We start from the raw sequence: 27,379 nt of genomic DNA, 5'->3' as shown, positions 1-27,379 counted from the left end.
TACCTTACCATAGACGACCAAGAGGGTATCATGCCTCGACCTTAATCTCGCTTCTTGTTTGGCCATATTCAAGGACTAAATGCAAAAACAATTCCAATATACGTGAAACATCTACTTGATTGTTATTTCCTATTGAAAACAATACAACTGATGGTGACAACTTCGTTCACAAATGCCCCAAAAACGCTAGTTACCAACATTAGGCTCAGCCCATAAATATCAAACTGATTTTATCTTATGTCAACATGAAATACCAACCACCAATTTACCAACAAATGTTCAATATCATCTTCAATACTGCACTTTGAATTTGAAAATCAAGTTGATTTGTCCCTTTACTCAGTCTAAACTTGTAAATTCGATATTTTCATATTTATGTAAGCCTCAGTAAAATAAACGTTGAACCTTACATTAAACCAATGGTTGTATCGAGGAGTTACATCGGACGTTCCATCCAAAATAATATCCCATCTTTGGTCACAAACATACATATATGAAGTAAGCTAGTACTTACGGTACTCATATTTCGAGAAGATTGTCTCAAAAAGCAAATTTGGTGAAAGGAGAGTTTATGGTGGAAAATCAGTAGGAATTTTCGAGTGTACATGTGCCTTTTATTTGAAGAGCATTTATTTCTAATGATGCGTCATTACGTGAAGGCTTTCAATGTTTTCCTCTGATCAAATAGGTTGTTGCCATTCTTGATCTATCGCCAGATTTGGGACAAATTTTTCGCTGTGCATATAAGATTAATAATCAAAGTTAATAATCAAACCTTATAGTCAGTTATGCAAAGGAGAATGAATTGTAAGAGGAGCTGTACAAGCTGTACATTAATATATAATTTATTGATCTTTATAACATATGTTTTCTCATATTTCTATATTTACATCATGTGAAATAAAAAAGTCTTTTTGTTGTTTGTTTTTTAAACATTTTTAATATATTTATTGAATAATTCGTCAGTAATTCTTTTAAGTTAATACATTTACATTGGTCTTAAGGATATTTACGATCACTGAGAAAAATATATAAAATGTAAATAAGTAACTTATAGTATGTATATGAATGGCAAAAAACAGTGCATTTAAATGTAAATTTATTTAATTTTTATTTAATAATATTTAATTAGAACAGATGGCAAGAACTTAATGGTAACACTGCGACGCTTCTAGTTTTGTGAGTGAAGTGATTAGTGTCCGTTGAATTGTTGTATGCTGACGTTCACGTTGTTTACTTGTTCTTAGTCAACTTCATCATTTCTATTTAATACACGAAGGAAATGGCCGATATATCTATTGAACCACCTAATTCTCGTTTATTTATTCTCTGTTCCAAAAATCTAAATGAAAGTGATCTTCAACAAGCCTTCGATCGTTATGGCAATGTGGAGGATATTTGGATTGTCAAAGACAAGAATACAAATGAATCCAAAGGTTCTATCGTAGATCTAATGTTTTAATTTGGTGTAATATTATTTTTGTCGTATTACTATTGTGTGTAATTTTACAGGAGTCGTTTATATTAAATTTTCCAAGTCTTCAGAAGCAGCTCTTGCAATGGAAGAAATGAATGGAAAAGTATTAGCCAATGCACCCAAGCCCATCAAAGTTATGATAGCTCACAGGTATCTATAACCATTATTTTTGTAAATATAAGGACTTATCAATTTGCTACATAAACCGACAGTTAAATCGAAACTACATTTTTCTATTAGCCATATGTCATATTTATTTTTTATTCTGAGTGTAATTATAGTGTAACGTTCATTGTAATTAATTACAAAATTAATGTACAATGTCGTAGTTCTTGTGTTGAAGCCCATCACATCTGAATTGTTTTTGTTATATAAGAGAATTACTTTATATCATTTAGCAATTAATTTCTAAAGTTTATTTACATAGATCAGTTTAATATATTCTAGGTATTTGTTATTCTTACATACCAATTAGGTTTTAGTTTGTTAACTAGTCAGTTTTTAACAATGTAAGTGTCAAAGTAGTTAAAATATTTACATTCATTCAATCTTGTACTGTATGAACATATTTTACAAATATTTTTCTTATAATACTTAGATTTAATAATACAACCAATAATGTTGATACAGTGTAGATTATATCCAAGTTCCAGATAGCTAAAAGATACTGTTTCTTATATTTTTATTGTTTACGGTGTTACTTTTGCTTATTCCAAATATTTGACTTTCTCATAATACTTGTAGTTTTTATATTATTTTTTTCCATGATAAATACTAACAACCTTAGCTCAGTTACCGAATAATTTCATTTATTAAAGAAATGACCGTGATTTATTGATACTTATACAATTATTAATATACTTGCTTGATAAAAAAAACTGAAATTAATGTTTTGTTTTTTCTTTTTCAAAGCTACTTTGACTACGTTACCTGACTATCTGTAATTGTATCCACTTTTAAATAACTACATTTACATTGTTTTAGTCGCGAGCAAGGTTCAAAGAAAGATGATGATCCAGAAAGATTGTTGAGGCTTTTTATTGTTGTACCAAAATCAATGACTGAAGAAGAACTGAGAGAACATTTCAAACAATTTGGAGAAGTTGAATATGTTTCCATTGTTAAAAATAGGGACACTGGTGAAAGCAAAGGTGTCGGTTATGTGAAATACTACAGGTAATTTTTATTTTTAGTTAGATATTTAAAAGATACAAGTCTAAGATATTGCTTATTGAATTCAGCCCATGTCTAATCAAAATAAGAATAGGAATGCATGGGCGGTTCTGTTCTCTCAAATATTGGCTCTGTAGTAGTTTGCTAAAATTGTGAATAATTTATTTCTCATATTTACTCAAAGTTGTTTATAAATTCGTAAAATTTTGTTTTATATTTTATTTACCAATAATATTCTATGAAAGATTAAAGAACTCCCTCAACTAATGTTTTTAAATATTAATAGCGAGTATTTAAAATTTAGTTTAAAAAAAATAGTAAACTTTTAGTTAGCATTTGTATATTATTTTCTATTTGAAATAACTTTTTATCAAAACTGTTAAATTATGATAATTTATTAAAAAGACTGTGGAAATGAAGATTTAAATAATGCATCTTCTGTCTTGTCTACACCTGTTTGAGGATTTAACATACACTGTTTTATTATTGCAAAGTTTTGTTATTGTATATCGCTGTTTTACTTTGATAGTAGCACATCTGACTAAAGATTCTTATTTTGTATCTGATATATTCCAGAGATTGTTATGTTAACTAGAATTACATTGTGACAGTCATACTCATTTTGGGACAGTCTATGAAGGGGCCTCAGTAGAGGAGTAACCCTAATCTATAGTACTATGTATAGAATATATTCGTAATAAAATAAATTGAATTTCAATTGAGTATATTTATCTATTATTTATTCTTGTATATCAATAATTTTAGCTTCTCAAATGTTATTTAATTTATTTCTTGTTGAAGTAGTGAAATGATACAGTGTTACTGTTATTAATATTTTAAATTATTTTTTCTGAACAGGGCTTATCATGCTGCTAAAGCATTTGAAGAATGTTCTAAAAGCTTCAAAGCTGTATTCGCCCGTCCAAGGGAGCCAAAAGTGCCTTCAGGAGGACAATATGATCCTCCTATGGAAAGGTTAATACATTTTTTTATTAGCTATATTATTATTATTATAAAAATTCATTTATTATTATAATATAAGTTCTTTATATGTGTTGTTAAAAAACACTTTAAAAAAAATTACTGCTTTGAAAAGCAATATATTTTCTTACAGAAAACTTAAACATAATATGTTTTAATTGTGATTACTTTATTTTTATTTTTTTTATCTTCCTAGTTTTAATTACTTATATAAACTGGTCAATTCTAAGTCTTAAATTATTGCTGCTATCAAATATTTGGTTTGTAAGATAATGGGAGTTTTAAATAATGTTAATTTATTCATACATTTCAATTTTCGTGGATTAAACTAATGCTTTTTTATTTAAAAATTGCAAATTATGAAAATTTTGAGTTGATTTATGACATGTTTAACGGCAGAGGTATGTCGTATACAAAAGTTTTAATGATTGTAAATTATCAGAATAAAAATATTGTATATATTCACTTCTTATTCTCATCTAGAAATAATGTTTTTTTTTTATTTTAATAGTTGATAAATTATATAGGTTATAAGTGTGAACAATGGAAATTCATCAAATCAATGGAGTTAATAAATTTTATTGATTATAAATAAGAACAATAGAAATCTTAACTAATCAATGGAAAAAAATTGCCTGTAGTTTCATTTATAATCTAAATATATGAATATTAAAGGCATTTATTTAAAAAAAATTCCATTATTTATTTTAAATTTGAATAAAAGCTTATTATTTGACAGCTCTGTAAATTATACATTGGTGGAAATTCTTTAAATAAATTTAATATTGATGTCTGCTCATTTTGAAGCCATTAAATTAGGTTTTCATTCAAGTTTTGAAGTGAAATAAAATATCTGTTTTAAGTTAATCATATGAGGTCAAGATATGTATTACTAAATTCATGTCTATAGTCTGTTAGACAATGTCGTTTATTTTAATCATCCTATAGCTTGTATCCAACATTACTTCAATTTTAAACAAATTCACTTTTTCTGTTCATTTTTGATTATATACTAACATTATTAAAAAAATGTTAAGGTAAGAATATTTACTCTTCATGTAAGAGGAAAATATTCGTGATACATCAATAGTTTCCTTAGTTTCTTTCTATTACTCTACAATTTAATTGGCCGAAAAGCAGAGAGAATAAAAAAATATTTAAAACAAGTAAATTCAGGTCATCCATAATTCGCCCTTTAACAACATTTTTATTTAAGTGCAAGCACTCGAAAAACTCAATTCAACAGCTTCTGGCATCAGAAAGTTGTGATTTGTCTAGACCTGAATTTGCTTATCTTAAATGATACATGGTCTTTCGTACTTTTTTCTTCCCATTTATATTGTGAAGTAATGAAAACTAAAGCAATTATTTATGCAACACAGCTATTATTTATTTTCCTTCTTTGTGAAGAGTAAATTGAATGAATTTATGTGGTATTTATGATTAAAGCTTTAATCATTTTAACAATGACTTGAAAATTATGGGGCTTACGATTTATTGTTTATTTATATAAACAATAAGTCAAAGATAAAATAAATAGATATTTTATTCAGGGAGAAGGAATGGGTGATTGAAACTGTCCTTATGACAGTGGGACTCCCCCATCCCTAGTATTTTGATAAAATGATACTTTATAAAACTATTATGATAATTAAGGTTCAGCGAACCCGAAGGTCAATGCCGATACCACCAATCGTTCTCTACATTGGATTTCTTTACTCTGGGCCCTCCAAACCCAACTAATAAATCAGTCTTAAAGCAATCTCCCCATTCACGTTTCGGTCTATTCCTTGAATGATTACCCGTCAATTCAGTGTTTATTAACATTTTAGATAAAACTGTTATATAAAAACATTTTTGTTTATTTCTAGCAAGCATTCTGTAGTATATTAATTTATCAGTTTAAGTAATAATTTTACTAATATGTTTGATAATTGACCACACTATTAAGAAAAGTTTGGGTGTAAAACAAATTATGCAGTGATCTTAGTCTATTGTGTACAGAACACCTATTTTTGACTGAGTAGGATTAGAATCTCTGATGAAACCAGAGTTGCTCTTGTGTCTATATTTTGGTCAAAATAAAACTTAATTGTAATTTGATATCCAAAATAACAATGAGTTTGCTGTATTTTGATAAAAATATATTTTATAAAACTGTTGGCAATATGGTAAAAGCTGCACATTTTGGTATATTCTTCATATTTTACTCCATTCTTTACTCTTTTCTTATTCTTTCTTCCTTACCCACGTCATTAAGTTATGTTTACCAGATATAAATTATTGTCATATTTACCAATTACTCCTTTTGGCTTACAATTTTATATTTTATTTCTTTTGTTCTATTATTTTACTTACATATTTCATTAATTGCATATATTTTCTTTCTAATTTTTTTTTTTAATAATTTTAATTTTAAGTAATTTTCTTTTTGTACATATATCTACTAATAATAATTTCTTATTCATGTTTCTTTACTTCTTTTGGCTTACATAGCTTTATATTTTATTTCTTTAATCCTATTATGTTTGTTACTGTTAATGTACATATATTTACTTACCAGATTTTCATATGTATATTATATTCTTATTGTTTCCTTTTCCTTAATTTTAATGTTAATTATTCTCGATACATTCTTGGTCTTCTCGTAATACTTAGACTATACATTTTCTTTCTACACTATTTATATATCTACATTGTCTGTTACTATCTTTTTTTCTAACTATTTTGTAATTCATTATGTTTTTTTTTTTTTGTTCTTAGCCATTTATAAAGGCCTAAAATTCAGGCTGAAACCTTGGCGCTAATAAATAAGTTAAACATATTTATGTTCACTGATTGCTCTCCCAACCATCTTTGCCTCATTTATAACAAAAATAATCTGAAGTCATTAAAATATGGAATGATTTGAGACTTCGGCTTTTTAAAAAAATGAAGGGCTTTCATTTTGTAATTTTTATGTTTATTTTTTCTGTCTAGTAAGAGCAATTTATTTTAAAACTTTGCCTGCTTATTTATTAAAAAAAATTTGTAGTTTCTATTAAAAAGTTTTTAACAAGTGATTTTATTTTGAATAGAATGAGTGGTGGTGGCGGTTGGGTTGGATATGGTGACAACATGATGCCTATGGGAGGTAGAGGAGGAAGCGGTGGACATGGAGATGCTAGATTGATAGCAGCCGTTCATTCCTCTTTACGTCAAGAACAAGTTTACAAACTGTTTGATATTGCACCTGGGCTTGTTGACATTAGGCCTCAAGCAAACGCCCAAAGAAATGTAAGTTAAAGTATTATGTTCATATCACAAATGTATTTATTTCTTTGTCTTTTAAACATTATAAATACTTCTTTATGTAAAAATTATGATTATGTTTCTTATTTTTTAATCTTCTTAAAATATTCAACCCTTCTCTTTTCATTAAACTGTATTACTTCATTAGAATATTGTTTAAAGTTGTTTTGATTAGTAGCAGTCTTTTTTTTTTTTTTAATTCAAGATCTCTTTGGATTCAGTATTAAATAATAATGTAAAATTTAATTTAATGTTGTCTAAAAAAAAAATTATTTTACTTCCATGGCAGCAAGTTATTTTTGCTTCACTTATTATTTTATTAATTAAATTTTTAAAATATTTTAATCTTATATAGCAGGTAAGACCAACAAATCAACCAGTCGATTGCAAGGCCAATGTGGTCAATAGTCGATCACTCGCAATGTCTGTGGTGGAATTCCGAGTACCATAGACTTCAAAGTGATTGTTGAAGACCAAACTTTCTAGCAATAGTTTAATGCATTCAGGGAATTTGCAACGGTCATAAAGTCCAAGAATTCTTATTACATGACACTGCCCACACAGTACAATATATTTTAACTTACGTATTACACTTGTCACCAGACACAATGCATGGACTCCTTATTATTATCTTTGTCAGGATATACACCTAATTATAATTGCTTGGTTTATGAAATCCAGAATCAGTTCAGTTTTCCCATTAATGTTAAGGCAACAAAGTAAATTCTAAATCTGTCTTTATCTGTAGCTAATTTGAATTAATAAATATTGTTAATTGAGTTTTATGGCCCTTTTAATAATTATTGTTGTTTTTATGTAGGTATATAAGTATTTAGATAAGCCTTATATATGTGTGTGTATATATATATATATATATATATATATTTATTTATTTATATATATCTGAGGTGTACTGAGCGATCTATTGATAGATTAGCAAAAAGTAAGTCATATTATTCTTTCATCATAAATTTTCCTAGCTCTATTGGGGAAAAAAAAACCAATGCAAAAGTGTGCATTTTTATAACAAATTTTTCATAATGGCAAACAAATAGTAGAACAACTTATACAATGAAGTAAATAAAAGTAAGTAAAAATCTATCTTGAATAAGTGTCGGAAAATTGAAGTTGAATACGCCTATGTAAGTCAATCGCGACACACATTTAGGATAAAAATTAGTTAGATGTTATACACTGAAAAGTTAGCCAGCCCTGTTATATAGTTTTACTTACATTTTATCATTAGAAAAACAAAAATATTAGTTGCACTACAGGTCACAAGCAATGTTATGAATATATTTCATTATAGTGATAAATATTTAATGTTTATGATTTACATGAGTGTATTGACTTTTCTTTCTGATTTATGCTATTTTACCCATATAATTTTAATAACTAAATATCACTACTAATTTTTACTACAAAGGTATGTTATCTCTTTATCTATTATTATATTTTTTGTTTTAATTTATAGTATTACAATCAGGTGCAAAAAGTTCTTGTAGAATACAATTGCCCTCAAGCTGCTAGTTATGCTGCAGAAAAGTTACATGGATTTGAATACCCACCTGGCCATCGTATCAGTATACGCTCTGCTTCAGGGGATCTTCCACCACCGTCAGTATATTTCTAATGATTTCAATTTTAGACATATTACTATTTAACAATTTCTTATTGTTTTTTAATCATTTTAAATGCAAATTTTGCTTTTCATTTAATCCTTTATATTGACCAATAACCTTGTAGAGTTAAGAAATTTATTATAAAGTGAAGTGTTAGTTTATTTGCGGTCAAAATTTTTTATCTCTATTATTTATTTTTAAAGTTACCAGTATTTTCAAACAAACCTATAAATCCATTAGTGTGATTTTTAAATTTTGTTGAGTGTTTTATAGTTGAGGTTTTATGAATTTCTTAATAAAGTATGAGAAACAAATGGTAGTAATAAGATGGAAAAAGAAATTGATTAAGATGTATCTTAATTGACTAAGCATAGCAGGGCTATTGCTGTCACCTAATTACATTAGTCTTGTGCCACCAGACACTTGTCTACCGAATATATTTACCAGAAGTAAGGACATATTTAGAAAGTCAAGATCCAGTCCTATTAAAGTATCAATATTTGAAAAAATTGTTTGCATGCAGTAACTATTGTAAAATAGGTTATATGTAACAAAAGAATTCCAACAATTCTTGATTCATCTTAGTTTTTCAATCTGAACTTTACGACCTTGTCATTTTGTCTTTTTTTTTTATCCTAGGTCCCGGGGTGCTCTGTTGCCCAACACTCCAACCTCTAGAATGGATATGAATGGAAGTGGTATGACAACTATTTCTACAAGCGAACTTGCTACGCTTAATGCTGCCCTGGCTAAAGCTGAAGCCATAATAAAGAACAGAGGCTTGGCACCAAGTAAATTATTTTTTTTATAATAATTTTCATTAATTTTATTTTAAAAAAAATGGTAAAATTCTTTTTGGTGAGTGATAAAAAAAAAAAAACTCAGTTTACATAGTTAAGTGAAATATTGTATTGATATCTTATAATCATTTAAGAACATACATAAAATTAAATTATGTTGTAATGCTACTTAAAATTCATATATCATTTTATAATAATTTTTTTTTATTTGTTTCATCATTTGATCTTCACTTTTTATAAATTATAATTGCCTAATCCCAAAAAATATATAGTTCTTAATCTATATATTTATTCTCTTCTTAAGCGTTTCAGAGATATTGTGTCCCCACTTCAGCCAGCATTATATAATTCACTATCATTTATTTAAAAACAGTACATCTGCAATTTTATATAATTTGTTAGTTTTATTTCTGATAATAAATAGAAAAAAAAATTGATAAATAAAATGGAGAATAGATAGAGATACATAATCTACCAATCTGTCTGGGTTGTGTGGTCTTAGGCGGTTCTCCAGCCTTCTACTCCAGATATCCACTTTACAGAAGGCCCACGACAAGGCGTATTTAAGGGGTATTCATGATGTTGTGTTAAATGTTATAACTATAAGATTGTGAGCAGCGCTATTTGAAGTCATGTTAAACGTTAAATGTACAAGAGCCCCTAGTGGATTTTCTCAGCAACTTGTTGTATAAGCCTTTATGTTTATAACCTTCCTTCCAGACCCTCATGTTATTGTTTACTTCAGTTTTGATTTAAGTAATTAATTACAACATGCCTAGAGTGAGTGAAAAGTGGAATTTGTGTGAAAGTTTAGCTTATGAAATGAAATGAAAAAATAACTTTATTCTGGGACATATGTCCCCTAAGAATAATTACATGGTTGATATAGTGAGATTTTTATCTGGCGAGCGTTTACAAATTTTCAGATAGTATAATGAAATTACATTGTTTTTTTTACTGTTTTTTTTCTCTCAAATGTATCATTAAAATTATCCATTCTGGTTTAATAACAGGGATATGAATAACACAAACACACGAAAGAACTGAGCTGTCACAACAACAAAAATGGCGGAGATCCCAACTGGTCTATTGTGTGACGTCATTCTCCATTTAACAGACCAAGTAACAGACTCTCAGCCATGTTAAATGTTATTTCGTTTTACCACGGTAAAAGAAGGCAATTTTTTTCGATTTAACATGAGTTTTTCCATTTAACACGCTTTAACATGTTAAACCAAAGATCATGAATACCCCTTTAATAGTAAGTTAGGAACGGCCGTGCCAGAGGACCAGTGCTGGACACTGACTCAGGTAGAGGTCTAGGTGAGAGAGTCTGAGGTAGAGTAACAGTTCTAGTTGCTGAGATGAAGCGAACAGACTACAACTGTTAAGATAGGAGCCAGCTTACTAGTTGCCTAGATTGGCAATGAACTTTTCAATCTCAAGCTGAGTGAACGTACACCACCAGTGCTATGACTAGGCCTCGGTAGGAGGTGGATCAAAGATCAAATTGGGGATTTAGAGCCCCTTTATTTATAGGCCTAGTCCATGCGGCTGTGACCGAGAAGTGGTCGATACATGTCTGCTTGAGATAGATTCGTGCATTGTTTTGGTATCATTTATTATTCTTTGTATAGATATTGCTAAGTGTTAGGTACAGACATTATTAATATATAAAAATGACAATGTGTGTTTACAAAATGAAATAATTTATAAATTTGAGATCTTCTGTGAGGCTCGAGGTGCAGCGCTCTGGTGAGCTGTGGTCCAACCGCTTGCTCCGTCTCGCTACAAATCAATACAAAAAAAAAAAATAGAACTTAGATAATTTAGAACTGCAAAATGGAAAGGAAGAAATTATAAGCATATTTTAAATTAAAAATTTATGGGCAGAACATATACAAAAAAACGAAATACCATTGATAACAAATAGCAATAAATACTTTAGTTTTAAGTTCAATAAATTATTATTGATTGCTTTGATAGACTGAAGGATTAACAAATTATGACAAAATAACATTGAGGTTCAAGACTTTAATTGCAATGGTCTCAGTAAAATAAATAACCCTCTTCAGAGAATAGACACCATCTATCAATCGAAATAGTTAAAAGCTTTACAATAGTTACTTGTTACAAAATCCATAAAATCTCCATTATATTCCATAGTAACCACACAACCCTATGTAACCACATAATATACCAACCACTATCAATACCACAAAATTAGTTTTGATGTCAAAATTTTAGATTTAAAAAAAAAATACAATAAAAAGAAAAAATTTTTTTAAATTTCATAAATATATTAATGATAATTAATTGGATTGACACCCTCCCCACTGTCTCTTATTTAACCTGAAACTGTTGACCTTCATTTTTGCTCTAAATTATTGCCCAAGCTTACGTTATTTTTGTTATAAAATTAAAATGTATTACTTATGCAAATAAAATGAACTTATTAAGTTAATAGGTTTAAAATACAATTTTAAAATTCTTATTTATTATGTGATTGTTTTATAATCAGAAATGAAACTAAATAATTGTATGGAATTGTAGATTTACTGTTTTTAAATAAAGTCTGACTACCGAATTGTGTAGACTTACAATGGAGAATATATAGGTCTGTCTGAAATGTAAAAATGAATAAATAAATTGTTATTAAATTTGAAATGGTTATTATTCCTCCAGAAAATTAAATAGTAAATTATTTGTACAAACCTTTCAATAAAATCTGAAATAGTAGTGAGATGACTAATAATTTTTGGATTACAAATAATTTACTATGCTCAGGACCAAAGTAAAGTTGTCATATTAATTAGTCATGAATCAGTCAATTAGTCATTCCTCCTAAATAAAACAGATGTCTACGATATTTTGAAATGTTTGTAGTAAACAATCAAATTATACTGTAAAAAAATAAAATAATGCTGAACACTAGTGTTGTTTATTATCCATTGTTGTTTTAAAAGATTTTTTTTTTATTCTCTTAATTTCTGTTTGAAATACTCCTATTTCAGAATGATGAGTTTCTAATTAATGTGAACATATTAAGTTTGATGTTTAAGAATCATTCAACTTTATTTTGTGGCATACATGCTAGCCTTTAAAAGCATTAATTTTCTGTTCTAGGTGGTTTAAAGTCAGCCGATGATGAAACATTTGATCCGACATATTGCTCAGTGAGGCTTCCTCCGCCGCAGCAATTAGTTCCACCCCCGGATGGCCCAACTCACAGGTCAGTATTCCTCACATATCTTCAGGTTTGTCAGCCCTCATTGTTATCAAAACTTAGTTATAAATTCCTAATTTGATTGAACACTAATATATTTTTTTTCTAGCTTATCATGTGTTTCAAATGCATGGTAATCTTATTAATCAAATAAACTTTAATGGCAAGCAAGATTTTTATTCTCATTTAAGGTTATTTATTGTCTGCCAACCTGGTCTGCCATCAATGTATGCTCTTCGTGATATCTTTGGGAGATTCGGTAATCTAGTTGAGGTTTATACCTTACACGGAAAGAATTGTGGTTATGTTACTTATGCTACACAAGAGTCTGCTGAAGAAGCTATAAAGGTTAGTTTATTTCTGAATTGCTCTTTTAATTTAATAATAATTCAAAATCATTGTTATAAAATTTTCAGTTACTTGTATAAGTGAATTAACTGTTTATATACTTAACACTTACCCTGATTTTTGGCAACATAAGTTTCAACATCATTAACATACGCTGGTGTGTGCATGTTAATGGTGTCAATAGGCAAAATAATTTAGGTTCTCTGCATTGGACTGTTGTTTCTTTTTTGGAGTGGCTGCTCAATTATCCTTGTGAGACCGTATGAACTCAGTTTTAAAAAGTGACTCTCGTCAGGTAGCTCATAAAGGAGAAAGTAGTTTCGATAGTTTGTAGTCAATTAAACAAATGCTATTATACAGACTATTTGATTTAACTATTTTCTTATGATGAAAACATTATTATTCTCATTTGGATCTCTACTTGAAGTCGGATGATGGATTCTCATAATTTATGAAACAATTATCTTGTTCCTTTGTATTGGTATAATGGTTGACCTTCAATATACAAGAAATCCTTGTTTTTATGTCAGCTTACATTCCTTGGAAAATGACTTAGGTTGAGTCCTATTTGGCAGAAATAGATATTGAACAGGGTTATATAAAAACAAATATATATTTTCAAATCCATTGAGGTAGCATTTCCTATTTCATTTAGCATTGTCTTACTGTTTCTGATTATTTTTGTAACTTTAGTTCTCGGTAAACCAGAATAACTTTGTTTTTGGTTTTTTTTTTTTTTTTTTTTAAGCTTTGTTCGATAAAAAATACAATTTTCTTTTCCAGCAATTTAAGTCCACATTAGCTTACTATAGAGGACATAGACTGGAGTATACTTTGAGTTATTCTTAAATGCCTGGAGTCCTTTGTTTTAGATACATGTTAATGTTGATTTTTTTTAATAGAAAGATTTTATTTTATGTTAAAAAAACTTAAAAGATTTATTTTTTTAATATAATTAATAATTATATATATGTTCTAAAAAAACGTTTTTACAGAAACTCCATTTGCAAGAGGTTTGTGGAATGCGAATGAAGGTAATGGTAGCTGAACCTCCAAGAGGAGGCCCTGACCGATCAGATAGGAAGAGACTGCGCATGGACCATGATTCAGCTGAGGCTTAACGTCTAGGTAAAATAATTACTTATTTTTCTCGCACTTAACATTAATTTAATGATAATACTTGCTAATTAATCCTAACAATATGACCTTTGTTCTTAACTATCCTTTTTATTGTTAATGTTCTATATATTTAATATTTTGATTTACTCTTGAGCATGCTTTTGAAATAGAGGGTATTTATGCGTTTATAATTTATATAAACTTTTTAAACTTATAATCAAGAAATGGTTGGCCATTTTCCATTTCAATGACAGTTATAACAATGTCATGAACTTAGTTTACAAATGTTATTGCCTTACCTGGACTGGGGAGTGTGTTGCTTTTATTTACCTTTTGATGAAGATAAGCTTATTTGTTAGCTTTCTGCTCTCCTTCAAAAGTGGTCCTCAAGAGACAGTTCACTATTTTTTGAAGTAAGTAGTTTCTAACTTGTTCTGTTTCTCATTTCTTAGTTCTCAACTTGTGGGGTTTAAGTATTCTTTGGTGTTTCCACCCTTAGTCACAAATTTTAAGACAACTGGCTGTGAACTTTAAGAGTTAACTGTGATAAACTTTATTGATAGTTTAGTTCTGAAATTTTTATTTATTAATCAAATTTTTTTTTTAATTTCTGAGAATTTAGATAAATGTTTGGAGTTGACTAATAATAAATAAAATTCACGGAACAGTAAAATTACAGTTGAACTATGAAAAATATATATTATGATTCAAGTCTGCAGCCATAAAGGGGAATTGACCTGACAGTGTACGAGCTGCAGGTCGTTATGAAAGGATTAAAAAGGGTTGAAAGAACATAATGAATCTATATATGCTTATTTGCAATGTCCCAAGAGACTACCAACTAACCAGTATCTCTAGGGTAATGATTCTAAACAGGGTTATGTTCTCAGAACCGAATAATTTTGAAAACTTTATCAAGGATGAGGAAATATTACCAGGATTAGAACCTGTATTACCAGAGATTAGAGATGCTATTTACTAAACCACTGGTTAATTGTAAAATGCCGCATGTTATTTGTAAGAATCTTCAAAATAATCATGATCTATTATTTTTATGGAAATAGACATCTCATCTACCTTCAGCTTTTCAGTAATAGTATATAGCTTAAACTGTTTGATCCTCAGAAAAATAAAAGAATTGGCTAGGGAATAAGAATCCAGCTATATAGTGTCTAACTACAAAATCTATTAAATTACATTGTCGATATATTATGATATGTTTTCTAAATTGAGTGTTAGTTATTTGGTTACTAGTTCTAAAGAACAAATCAGTAAAAGGAAATGTTTTATTTTGGGCTTAAGAATTTTAAACAAAGAATTGTGTGGAGGGACATTGTTTAAATTTTATACTGTGGCCTTTTGGTAGATTAAACCTTGCTTTTACTCCAAAGTTTAAGCTTTTTGTTTTCTAAATCTTCCCTCCTTGCTACAGAGTAGTTCCAGAAGAAAATAAGATCATTAAAGTCAGTAAAATAAAATCTGTTTGATTTGAAATGATGAAACAACATAATATTCTTTCTAAAGTTATTGAATTCCGTACAAAATTTATCTTGAATTTATTTAGTATCAGTCCTGATCAGGAGTTTGTACTTAGTTTTTGTACCTGTTTTTTGTTTAATGTTTGTGTTGAGCAGTTAGCCATCAATTGACATTTAATATAGGTCTATTTAGAATTAATATTTTTTTATTATGGGATTGTTGCTATTTTATTAAAACATTTGTGTTAAGATAGCTAGACAAAGGGATTTTAAATAGTGGGTTCAAGCTGTAAGATTATGTTCAGGTTGAATGCAATGAATGAAATGCTCAACCAGGCATGAAGATATAGCTAATATGATTTGGTTGTAACTGTTTTGTTTTTTTACTGAAATTATTTGAAAAGATAAATTGATTAATTAAAAAAAAAATATCCTGCTTGCTCCTGAAACTACCAACTACTATTTGATACTATTTTCTCATTGATATCTCGATTTTCAGTTAATTTTTTACTAGTAGGCAGGATCCAATTTGTTGTCAGGTTGAGATTCATCTTAGGTTTCACTCAACCACTTCAAAGTAGGTTTGGTACCTCTTTGTCAGTTAAATTAATTTTACTGTCTGAGAACAGAGGAAAGCTTTGTATTTTATATGCATGTATAAGCACATATTAATTTTACTATTAAAGAAATTGTTTTAAAACTTGATAAAAAAATAAGAAAAAATAAATCATTTGTTACTTTGCTTTTTATGTACTATTGTGCATGTAAATTTTCCTTAATAGCTCCCTCAGCTGTATTGTTCAAGTTGCTATTAGTTTCGTTGTTTTTAAAATGGCTTTTCATACGATCTTTGGTTATTTTTTTGGCTGCTCTAATTCAGTGATAAGTTAAAATTTTGTTTATTTATCTATTTTCTATATTTTCCTCCCTTTTAAATGTTTTATTTAATAATTACTTCTCTTTCGATACGCTGACCTTTTATATATAAATATCTTGACATTGATTGTAAGATACTATTGGATCATCATTCATATGAACTGGGGAACTAAATTGCCAAAACTTGTTATAATAAAGAAAACTGTTTACCTTATTATATTGATGATATAACATCAGAAGCCATCCAAGATGAAGTATACCAGGCCTACTTTATATCAAGGTGGCTTTAGAGGATCATACGAGACCAGATAAATCGGGTAGTATGAGTAAAAGTTGGCAGGGAATCAGAGCAGTTCATAAACAAGACTGGGTTAAACAAGAGCTCTGCCTCTCAGACCTAACAGAAAGTGATTTGTAAAAGTATGTCCCAGACCAGAAGTGTGTGGTTCCTCTTGAATGGGTTCAATTCTGTGAAAACAGGAACTCCAATTCTCACCACTTTTCTGCCTTACAGTACCAGTTCAATTGTGCAAAGGCACCATTGGATTGAATTGGATGGTATTTGAGATTTGCTCATTTTGATGAAATCGTTCAAGAAAGAAAACATCTCTTATTTTCAAACACTAACATGAGGAGTATTAAATTAATCTAAAGTTCTTTTGTCATTGTTTGAATCCGCGGAACTGTTATTTTTTTATTTAAGTTTAAAGTAGCACATACTGCTTCCAAATCATTTCAAAACATTTTTTTTTATGGCAATGAATGAAAGAACTGTTTATCAGTGATGTTCCATGTTTGAATCCTCATTGAAATTCACAATTTCAGGAAATAAAACAGAAGAAGAATTAGTATTGCTATGAACTTATGTAAATTAGGAATATCACAGCTAACTCAGAAGTCAAAGCCTTCTACTCATAAAACCAAAATGCTTAAATAATGTTGAAATTTTCTTGGAGTTGCATTAATTTTATCCCCATATTGAGATTATTCTGGGCTAATTTATTTTATTAGTCCTCAATAAAAGTTAATTACCTCAATTTTATTAATTATTTAAATACACCCCCAAAGATTCCATGTACATTTTTATCATGACTTTATTTATTTTGTCCCTCTAGCTCATTTTTAGAAAATATGCAGCTGTTTTGAATGACAGGCATGATCTTTTTTTATTTTATTTTTAACTTTAATGAAAAATATTATTAGTTTTATGCTATGCATGTTCTGTAATGGAAAGAGTGGTCACGTGTCCGGAGACTTTTAGGGCACTTATCTGAAAATCTTAGCAAGTCTTCCTGTAGGTACTAAGTACATATTATGATTACTCTGCTCTCACTGAGCTGTTTTTTTTTAATACTCATAAGTTAAATTTTGGTTCACAGTTCTATTTACTGCCAATAGAAGTACAAAAATCTTCAATTTGTTGGATATGTAATTTATTGTCTAAAGTAACTAAATTTTTGGAATGAAATGTGTTTGAGTGGTGTTCTCAGTGTATGGTCGAACTTATCACTTATTAAATTCTTAGTCTTCATTCTCAAAGTATAAACATACAGTTATATCCATTTTCCCTTATATATGGTATTGATTGACTTATGTTCATCACATTCTTTTTTCATTCTCTTTCTCAGAACTTTAATTTTTCATTATTTACATATATTTTACAGTTTTACATTTATATTCCTTCATTTTCATACTGTTTTTATATTACTGAACTGCTTCTTATCATTGTTATAAGTTATTGTTTGTTTTTTATATTGCGATCATTACTTTGCTTTTACTTAGCTTATGAAGGCTTGAATTTTAGGCTGTAATGATGACCTAAATTTTAAAAAGGGCACAAATCAATGAAAATAGGCAAAAAAGTTGTTCTTATTTTGCTGTTATTTTCTGTTAATAATTCTTGAAAATATTTACTACAAATTTTATTAATTACTAGTTCATGTCTGAATAAAAGTAATTTAAAATTTATATTTGAAATGTCTGAAAAGTAAGGTTTTTGAGTTATGACGTTATATTTAATGGGTTATGTGTGCATGTGAACAGTTTTTTGTTTTTTATAGACAATAACTTTTGCAACGTACTGTCAAGATGGTACATTTAATTGGACTAATATTCAGTTCCAAAAGAAATCATTAGCTTTATAAAAAATTGCTGATAATATTTTTTTAATGACTATATTTTTATTACATGAATCATTATTATAATTGTTAATCTTTGCATTCTAAATACATATTGAATTATGAAGTAATTAAATAATCATTTAATAAAAGCAAATATAGGTTTAAAAAAAAAAAAAACCTTAAGGAAGGACCTCTTGGGTGCAGCTTAAACTAAATAAAGGCAATCCTTCCCCCTTGCCCTCTGCATGAATTCAGATAGTTGCCTTGTCAGTTAACCGCCATCTTTAATTTTTCAATAAACATTTTTTAAAAAATAAAGTCTATTCAAGTTTGTTATTTCAATCAATTTAACAAAAAAAAGTTTACAAATTATGAATTAGTATTTTTACTTATTTGTTGTCATCATGGCTATAAAGTTATAATGACATAGATCAATTATTAATTTTGAGTTGAAATTATTTCTCATGTCACCTTTGTGGTATAAGCTGTAGGTTATATTGAGGAGGCAATTATTTTTCCCTTAAACCAGTCTAAGCTCACTAAAAGGTTCTTCCTTAAATTTTTCATTTATCTTAGCTGTGGTTTCTTTCTTGAAATTTTTTTTTAGTGTTATAACAGGTTACATTTTAAAATATGAAAGACAATCGTGTTGATAACTAATTTATTTTCATTCACTACAACACTACATAATTTAAAAATATATTCATATTATAGGTCTGGTGGTGCTGTAAACTTCTTTATTATTTATTCAGTACATTATCACTTGCAGTCACAAATTTAACTTTAAAGACACAAATTAGTGACTGTTTCAATGTTATTCAAAACAATTTCCATCAGTGATGAAACATGAACTGTTTTTACAGAGGCGAAGGGACACAGACAGTTTACGACTTGAGTATCAAAAACTATCAAAACAAAACCGAAAAAAAAAATAAATGCCAACTGATGGAAGACACGACTGCCACGAGTATAAACAGGACTGGTAAACCGATGAGACTTTTGAAAACTTTTATTTATCTCATCAAAATGATACTTACAACATAACCTTTTGACATTTTTAGATGTATATTTTAGTTGTGAATACTATTCTATTTAGTATTTAGACTTTAAATTTTTCTTTCTTTTTTTTTTTCTCTTTTTTTTTTTAATAAATTTTTAACTTTCCCAGACTTTAGTGTTTATTAATGTAAATTAATGATTAACGTACTTTGTAAAATTTAAAATACATTTTCTTTCTTTTTTTCAAGGCTTATTTTTATTTTCCTTTCCCAAAAATATTTTAATCATTGATTAATTTGTGTATCTTATATATCTCAGATACAAATTAAACATAATATGTAAAAAAGAGATAAGTGTTTTAAGTTTATGTTCAAATAAATTATAATAATTTAAAAATTAGAAGATGAACTACTAATAGTAGTGCCTGCACCATGAAAATAAGGAATGTTTAGTAAGATTTAAAAATTACAATCTTTTATAAGCACATGATTTATTTATTATTACTGCCTTGGTGCAGTACGATGTATTGGTTCATTTCATTTGAAATGTCTGTTTTTATTATTTTAGAAATTAAAAGTAGGATTAGTAACCTTTAATTGTTTATTACGTTTATGCTTACAGATTACAATGAGCTGTTACTAATCCTCTCTTTTTTCGATAATATTTATTATCATTCCAATTGATTGCTCATCGATTTAGTATGCCATCAAATATGACCAAAGAAACACGCGATTTCGAGTAATTTTTTTAATGGGTTTAAACCTGGGCAATTGATGATCTAAGCTGCAAGAAACATGATCAGAGTGTTCAGGAAAGTGTGCTGTAACAAACAAACCATTCTTAGTGGTTTAAAAAATTTTTAGCTGGTGACACAGATTTGGATAACCAACCCAGGGGAAAAGCAATTGTCAATTTAATCGAACTGGGCAAGAAAACCCTTACCAAACAGTTAAAAGACTTGCAGCACAACTGAATACAAGTGTATCAACACTTAAAGACCATTGGTAAAGTAAAAAAGGTAGATTTACGTGTACTTCATTAACTTAATGAGCGGCAGCAGATGCAACATTTAAAGACATGCATATCACTGCTTACTAGGCAAAAAACAAGCCTTTTCTCCAAACTAAAGTTTATCACATGTGATGAATCGTGAATTGTATATGATAACGGGTGTCAGTCAGGTCAGCAGTGGTTAAATATTGACAAAAGACGGACACATTTCAAAACCAAATTTCTATACAAAAAAAATTGTTTCTGTGTGGTGGTCATTGACAGGAATAATTCATTTCTCCCTTTTACTCAGAGGTGAAACCATTACATCCACATCATACTGTAGTAATATTGACATAATGCATCAAAAACTTGTCAAAAAACAACCTGCATTGGTAAATTGGAAGAGACCTGTACTCTTACACAAGGTAAGACCTCATGTTTTACAACAGACGGTGAAGAAACTATACAAGCTTTGTTATGAAGTCCTTCCACCTCCACCTTATTCACCAGATTCGCTTCTGTTCAGAAATTTAGACCATCTTCTTTAAAGGTAAACATTTTTCAAATAATTCTCAGGTCAAAAACACATGTTCTGACCTCATTTCTACACAAAATCCTGAATTTTTCAGTCTGGGATTGAAAAGTTGCTAACATTGGGGAAAATGTATAGAAATAGGGAGTAAATGTTTTGAATAAAAATGTTTTAATTTTATGAAGTTGTTTTACTAAATAAACTCTCTTGTGAAAACTGACATTCTATATGAAACAACCTAATAGTTATTCAGTCTAATTAGGTTTGTTTTCTGTACAATATTTCCAAAGTTTTTAAACCTTGTAATATTGTTTGGGGAACTAACAAACTCACTAAAAGTCTGTATGGATATGAGGGGAGGGGGGAGATGTGGTCGGTAAAAGATGAAAAGTTTCTGATTTTTACTTTTACTTGCTTATTTGAAATATATTGTAAGTGAAAGTTTAGCGATCATTTAAAAATTTTGACTTTGTGTTTACATGTTTTGAGGTATGCCAATTGCAACTGCTTCTGATTAGGTAGCCTTTACATAGTTGTAAACTCATTGGAAGCTTAAGGATAAAGTGAAACCCAATTTTTCCAGTCTAATCACAATGAATAATGGCAGTCTGGATTTCACCCAGATGCTGTAGATTGGAGACACCTAATATAAAAATTTATGAAAGGAAATAATAGATCATTGCTGCAGCACTATTAAACATAAGGAAATCAATGATTAGTAATGAAATTGTCACTATTTTTTTTTTATTTTGCTTTCAAATAAATCCACTGGATAGATTTATAGAGTATGAATTAAGGGTTTGCAGTTTAGAAAAGTTTATAGAATCCTATGGAGCATGTTTTGATTAATTAATTATTAGATTTTGAATTATTTCTGGTTTAATGATGTTTCCTAGAAAATATTCCTTGTTTTACTGCTGTGAACATTTAAAAAATAATTTTTATAAATGTTCTTACTAAAAGTAAAACCGGGTTAAAACAGTCATAGTTTATTGATTATAATTGTGTACTTATTTAATATTTCCCAACATTTCAATCCACTTCACAGGTTCTCTTTAAAGCTATGATGCCAGATAAATAAAAATTTTAACCTGGCATTGGTCGTGCTGTCAGCATGTGTATGTATGTATTTGTCTCTCTAAGATATCTCTAAAAGAAGGAATTTAGTTTTTGAAAAACAATATTGGACTTGGGTAGTGCTCGAGCTTTTAGCTAGTGCATTTGGGTGAGAAGGGGTAACCAATTGTTCATGATATGACCAACCAATTAACAAATATTAAAACCTAAAATAAGTATAAGTTGATATAGAATAAGGTTTTAGTGCAGGATTTAGCAGAATATGAAGGAAAAACAAAAGAACAAAAATATTTTGAAGACTGCAAAATTTTTGTTTGTAATTAGCCTGGTATATTTAAAACTTGTTCAGATTGTGCCAGTCAAGAATCTAATTGAAATTCAAATTTAGAATTATTTTTTATTTTGTATTTATAATTCTTTTTCAATACTACTATTTAATATACTATAATCAAATAATATTATTTTAATAAAATTAACATTATCTCATGTTTAATAAAGATACTTGTCATATCGACATTTTATTGTGACATTCATAAGAGTCAATACACTTTTTTACCGACAATTCTTGGATTTTTCGAATTCAACTGTTCCATTAAGGTCAATAAATAAATAAGTAAATCAACAATGGTTTTTAATCCCTATATTTTCCCTTCTTAAACATTCCATGGGTATTATGTCTCCCTCTTCAGCTATTATGTTCTAAAAAAAAATTTAAGTACAAAATTTAAATTATAAAAGTAGGAGTTCTATCATTGGATAGATTCTCCACATGTCTGTGTCATGCTATTGTATAACTATTATCAAATGTACTTGTATTTACTAGGAGATGATGGTTGGGGGTGCGGTCAAATGAAACACATAAGTTGGTGTAGCTTATTTAATTGTGCCAATGTTTCGGCTAGAGTTTCTAGCCTTCATCAGGCTGTTAGCTTGGAAACCAAACATCAAAAAATGGTACTTATAAGTACTTGTATATGTTTTTATGCTGTCATAAATGTCAATAAATAAATTTAAAAAAATTATAAAAGCTAAAGAGAGAGACCCAGGATCCTCGAAACATCCTAGAAGATAAAATATATGGATTAAAAACCATTGTGTTTTTAGCTCTTTATTTTTTGACCTTAAGGCAACAGTAGACTTTAAAAATTTATGAAAGCTGTAGGTCAGATGATAAGACAAATTAATCTTGGAATGTTACTGTGTCTTCGCCATTTAAAATCATAACTCTTAATTAAATTATTTCTTGGTGTTTTTATTTCTTATCCATTCCTGTTTGTACTTGTATGTAATATGAATTAAAAGAAATTTTATATATAAAAAAAAACAACTGATATATGAGAGAATGCTCAAGCATGATCCTACTGAATCTTGTAAGAAGGCAACCAACCTCAGGTTTATTCTCATGTAGTAAATTCCTTTTATTTGTTTTGTGATATGTTCATCCTCCATTTTTTTTTATCCTCTTTGTCTCATAGTTAAATTTTCTATTTAATTTATTCTTCTAAGTGTTCAATAATATTTAGGGAGGTTAAAGTGGACCTAAAAACCAACAAAAAATGCATATAGACCATGGTCCGATTCTCTACAGAAGAAGAGTTAATTTATAATAATGCAAAGTTTCGTTTTTTTCATAAAATTATGAATTATTTGCAATTATGTTGTTGTCTGGGGCTTTAGGCAATTATGTTGTTTTTTTTGTTGCAATTATGTTGGGGGCTTTGGGAGGTCTGGAGCTTTAGGGAATTGTATTGTTCATAAAGCTCATACTGGACTACAGATTATGATGTAATTTTTAAGATTAAATTAAATTGTTTATGATTTTAAGCCAATTTATCTCCTTAAAGAGATAATGATATTTACTAAGTGACTTATAATAATAAAAATATTTACTGTCGTTAATTAAATAACAATTATTACTAAAAATTTTAAAAGTTTTTTGTAATGTTTAGTGTGGAAGGTTTTCATAACAAACTTGTTTTTCATCGGCCCATGGTGTACAAGAACTTATTTGTTGTTCTTGAGGTCTACTTTTAACTTCCTTCAACATTATATCCTAAACTCTTACAGAACACCCTGTGTATGAAGAGTTGGGAAAAAATACTAGGTTAGTCTCACTTTTTTAAATTGAGTTATTGGTTTCAATGTATTTAGAATGAAAATAGGTATTCTTTAAGGGGGGAATTTATTTTTTCGCGTTCAACTCCGTGGATAAATTCAAATTTTGATTCTGAATCTATCGATACCAATACTTCAGTGTTAAAAAAATTAAGTGAGACCTGTGTGTGGTGTTTTTTCCATTGGAAGGTGGAAATCTTTAAGAGAAGCGGATAGCCCCATATCTATCCATATGTGGGATTTTTACCCTCTAAAACCACCTCTACTACTACTTCCCACCCTCCATGAGACTCCTGTTAGGTAGGCATTACATTGTGGAGGGGCAATGCTGTGTGCTGTGTTAGGCTAGCTTCTGGCTCACCTTTCCTTCTTTTTCTTCCTCAGTTGCTTGAAGATCTCGACTACTAGTCGTTGACCCACCATTCGGCACTCCTGGGAGAGTAATATTATTGTTACAATGTTTTCAGCGCTGATCCCTAGACCTGATTAAACTTATTTCTGTTTCCGTATAAGTGGAGAATGGTGAAAAACCCATAATTCATGTTTTCTTTTATTACTGGGTACTGCACTATATCATTCAGTTTGAACCTATACTGGTAAGTTCTGAAACTATCATGTCTAGTTAGCGACTGGGTAAGGTAGTAGTCAACCTCCTCCTGTTCCCTATCCTTTCAGGGTTGAAAACAGGGAATCAGTCTGGATCCTCCTTCCGTTAGACCCTACACTCTACCGGCTTGGCCACTTGTCCTTTGTTTCCTCTCTTCAGCCATCATCTCTATGGGTCGCATCCTGGCCACCACACACAGCTCTGTATGGAACCGTATGAAATTCACAGATCACCAGCATGGCGCTTCAAAGATAGAGGAACACCATTGGACTTTTATAGGCCATAGTATTCAATGTGTCTTTTCATGTAAAGGCCGCGTAGAGCAGAATGGATATGACCACACTCGACATCAATAACCTATGGCTGTGCCTGGGCCCTCCAATAATGTGTTGCGTGCGTGTATATACCAGTATTGCTTGTGCACTGCACAGTTCTTGATAGTCAAAAGTGATTGTTAGGACAGACTTTTTATGGGTTACAAAACTTTCTTCAGCAGCATATCTATCCAGAGGGTGGCATAATCCTACTCATTTAAAGTAAAAATGAAGCCATAAAGGTCTCGCCCACGGAGGCTAGGTTTACATTGAGATTAATATGAATGTCCGCCATTGTAATCTAAAGTGAAACAGAGATCAGTCAGTGATTGACTAGTACTCTGCCATGCCTCTGGCCCATCATGAGGCCAGCCTTTTTGGCTTTACTTTTCCCGCCAGTTTACCCTCGTTCATTATACTCCTTCCAAGTAACTAATTCTGGAATTTTTATAAAAAAAGGGTTGTTTTTTTTAATTAGAAAAAGCGAAATTTTTGTTTGGCCCAAAAGGTTACCTTGTAAAGAAATTTTAGAACCGCTTCCCAAGATGTAGAATACTGCGCATATCGTCATGGGCTGCTCTGTCTTTGAGGTGCTGAGTGCTAAATTATTGAAGTAATCCGGATTCCATCTCTTCATGAAGTATGTTTTCCAGTGGAAAGCAGTTTTAGAACCAGCACACTTCAACTTCAAAAGACGAGGACACCTTAGTTTTTAGGTGAGATATACATACTCTGCGTTATGCGTTATATTTCCGACAATCTTTCCACTATAAAAGGTAGATGTTTTGTATGTGGTAAAAAAAAAAAAAGCTCAAATAGTAAATATTAGTTATTATGAACCAACATGCCATTAGATTGTGCTAATGGCCGTTGCATTGTAACTACTTATCTTAAATTTAAATAACTTCAAAAAATGGCGTTTTCCGTTAACCAAAATCATGCATAGATTACACTATTATATGAATGTACAGTATGCTCAAGTCCGCAAACATTTAAAAAAAATTCTATTCCCATTACATCAAAACATCCTCCTCAACAGGTAGTGGACTGTTAATGCCGCCTCTATGTCAGTTGTGCATGCTGTCAAATGTATTATTACATAGTGTTGAATGCAGTGCAAAACTGTCATCACATGTGGCAGTGCATGTGATAGTTTTTCCACATTTGCATCCGTAACCGATTGCTTCAGGAGCAACATGGTCGATAATTGAATTAGGCACTGACGTATTGTCGACCCTTTATTTCAAATGAGGTCTGAAGAAGCTCATTTTGCTGCCACTGATGTACATTTCTGATGGAAAAACCTGTACGAACATCACTGTTCCGTCTGTGTGAGGTCGAGTTGCAAACTTTGAATATATACATTTTTTTATATAAATCTATTTTAGTTGAGTGACTTTGTTAAATGTGATTCCATACGAGTTAAGAACAACTTATTCTCTGCTCCTCCCTCATTAAAGCAGGTGATAATTTCATCTCCAACAATCCAAGATACTATTGATTTAATAGTTTCTGAGGTTATTTTTCAATCAACCTGGAAGTTTGGAGCTATCCACTGGATTCCTGTTTCTCCGACCTTCATGAAAATTCTTATGTTAATGAGTATTGAAACCACAGAATGCTTCTTGAAAGGTAGCTATAGTGCCAACAACTCATTGAAAACGCTGTCAGTTATTCCTTGTTCTCTACGTGTGAGAATTTCAGTTTTCTTGGTTGTTACATCAATATCAGAAAAGAGAGTAAGAACTTGAACATCTGTGAGCAGGTTTTGCTCAACTCAGAACTGTTGTTTGGATGATCCTGGGTTTGTGTCAATATTCTTGAATGAACTCAAAGGAAACAGTGTGTAAGAACTGGATTTTTTTTATTTCTACTAGTAAGTGATCTATAACTGTACTTTATGCTATCTATTGATATGGAAATGGTAGGAAATGTTTTTGTTAGCAATCGGGAGTATTGTGTATCATCCTTGAAAAAAAAAGAACCGAAACATCTCATACCTATTCCGAACTTAAGATTTAGATTGTACTATCCCTAGTATAACTCTAAAGTATTATGGATTATTAAGTAATTCAAAACCAATGTTTATCTGATAATATTTGATTTCGGTTTAATAAATAACTTTGAATTGTAGACACTTTAGTTTGTCTCGCATACGTATTCATGATACTTTTTCTGATGTAAACTACTAAATATTGTGTCATTATTAAATGGATTTTAAATATTTTTGA

General features: G+C 29.6%; 1 protein-coding gene across 2 annotated transcripts; it reads left to right on the top strand.

Annotated features, from left to right (window-relative positions):
- The first annotated feature begins 1,156 nt into the window (after nucleotides 1-1,156).
- Nucleotides 1,157-19,757, top strand: LOC106692612 (RNA-binding protein 45). Of its 2 annotated transcripts, none has more exons than XM_067053152.1 (11): nucleotides 1,157-1,436; nucleotides 1,513-1,627; nucleotides 2,462-2,653; nucleotides 3,509-3,625; nucleotides 6,709-6,907; nucleotides 8,397-8,539; nucleotides 9,184-9,335; nucleotides 12,471-12,576; nucleotides 12,762-12,918; nucleotides 13,914-14,046; nucleotides 19,226-19,757. In XM_067053152.1, exons 1-10 carry the CDS (start codon nucleotides 1,283-1,285, stop codon nucleotides 14,037-14,039), a joined length of 1,461 nt encoding a protein of 486 aa, XP_066909253.1. In that variant the 5' UTR covers nucleotides 1,157-1,282; the 3' UTR covers nucleotides 14,040-14,046; nucleotides 19,226-19,757. The 2 variants fall into 2 exon arrangements, with proteins under 2 accessions (XP_066909253.1, XP_014294146.1); XM_014438660.3 differs by having other exon boundaries at nucleotides 1,159-1,436; nucleotides 19,375-19,757.
- Nucleotides 19,758-27,379: the final 7,622 nt, after the last annotated feature.

The sequence above is a fragment of the Halyomorpha halys genome, unplaced genomic scaffold (genome assembly GCF_000696795.3).
Source record: "Halyomorpha halys isolate HHAL.00 unplaced genomic scaffold, Hhal_1.1 Scaffold64.1, whole genome shotgun sequence".
NCBI classification, from domain to species: Eukaryota; Metazoa; Arthropoda; class Insecta; order Hemiptera; family Pentatomidae; genus Halyomorpha; species Halyomorpha halys.
This window is presented reverse-complemented; position numbering and strand designations above follow the sequence as displayed.

Bases quoted from the DNA above. Each gene is read 5' to 3' on its own strand.
- LOC106692612 (XM_067053152.1), top strand. From the start codon at position 1,283: ATGGCCGATATATCTATTGAACCACCTAATTCTCGTTTATTTATTCTC. The intron at 1,628-2,461 runs GTATCTATAACC...ACATTGTTTTAG, and splicing joins AAAGTTATGATAGCTCACAG to TCGCGAGCAAGGTTCAAAGA. The intron at 12,577-12,761 runs GTCAGTATTCCT...TTCTCATTTAAG, and splicing joins CCGGATGGCCCAACTCACAG to GTTATTTATTGTCTGCCAAC.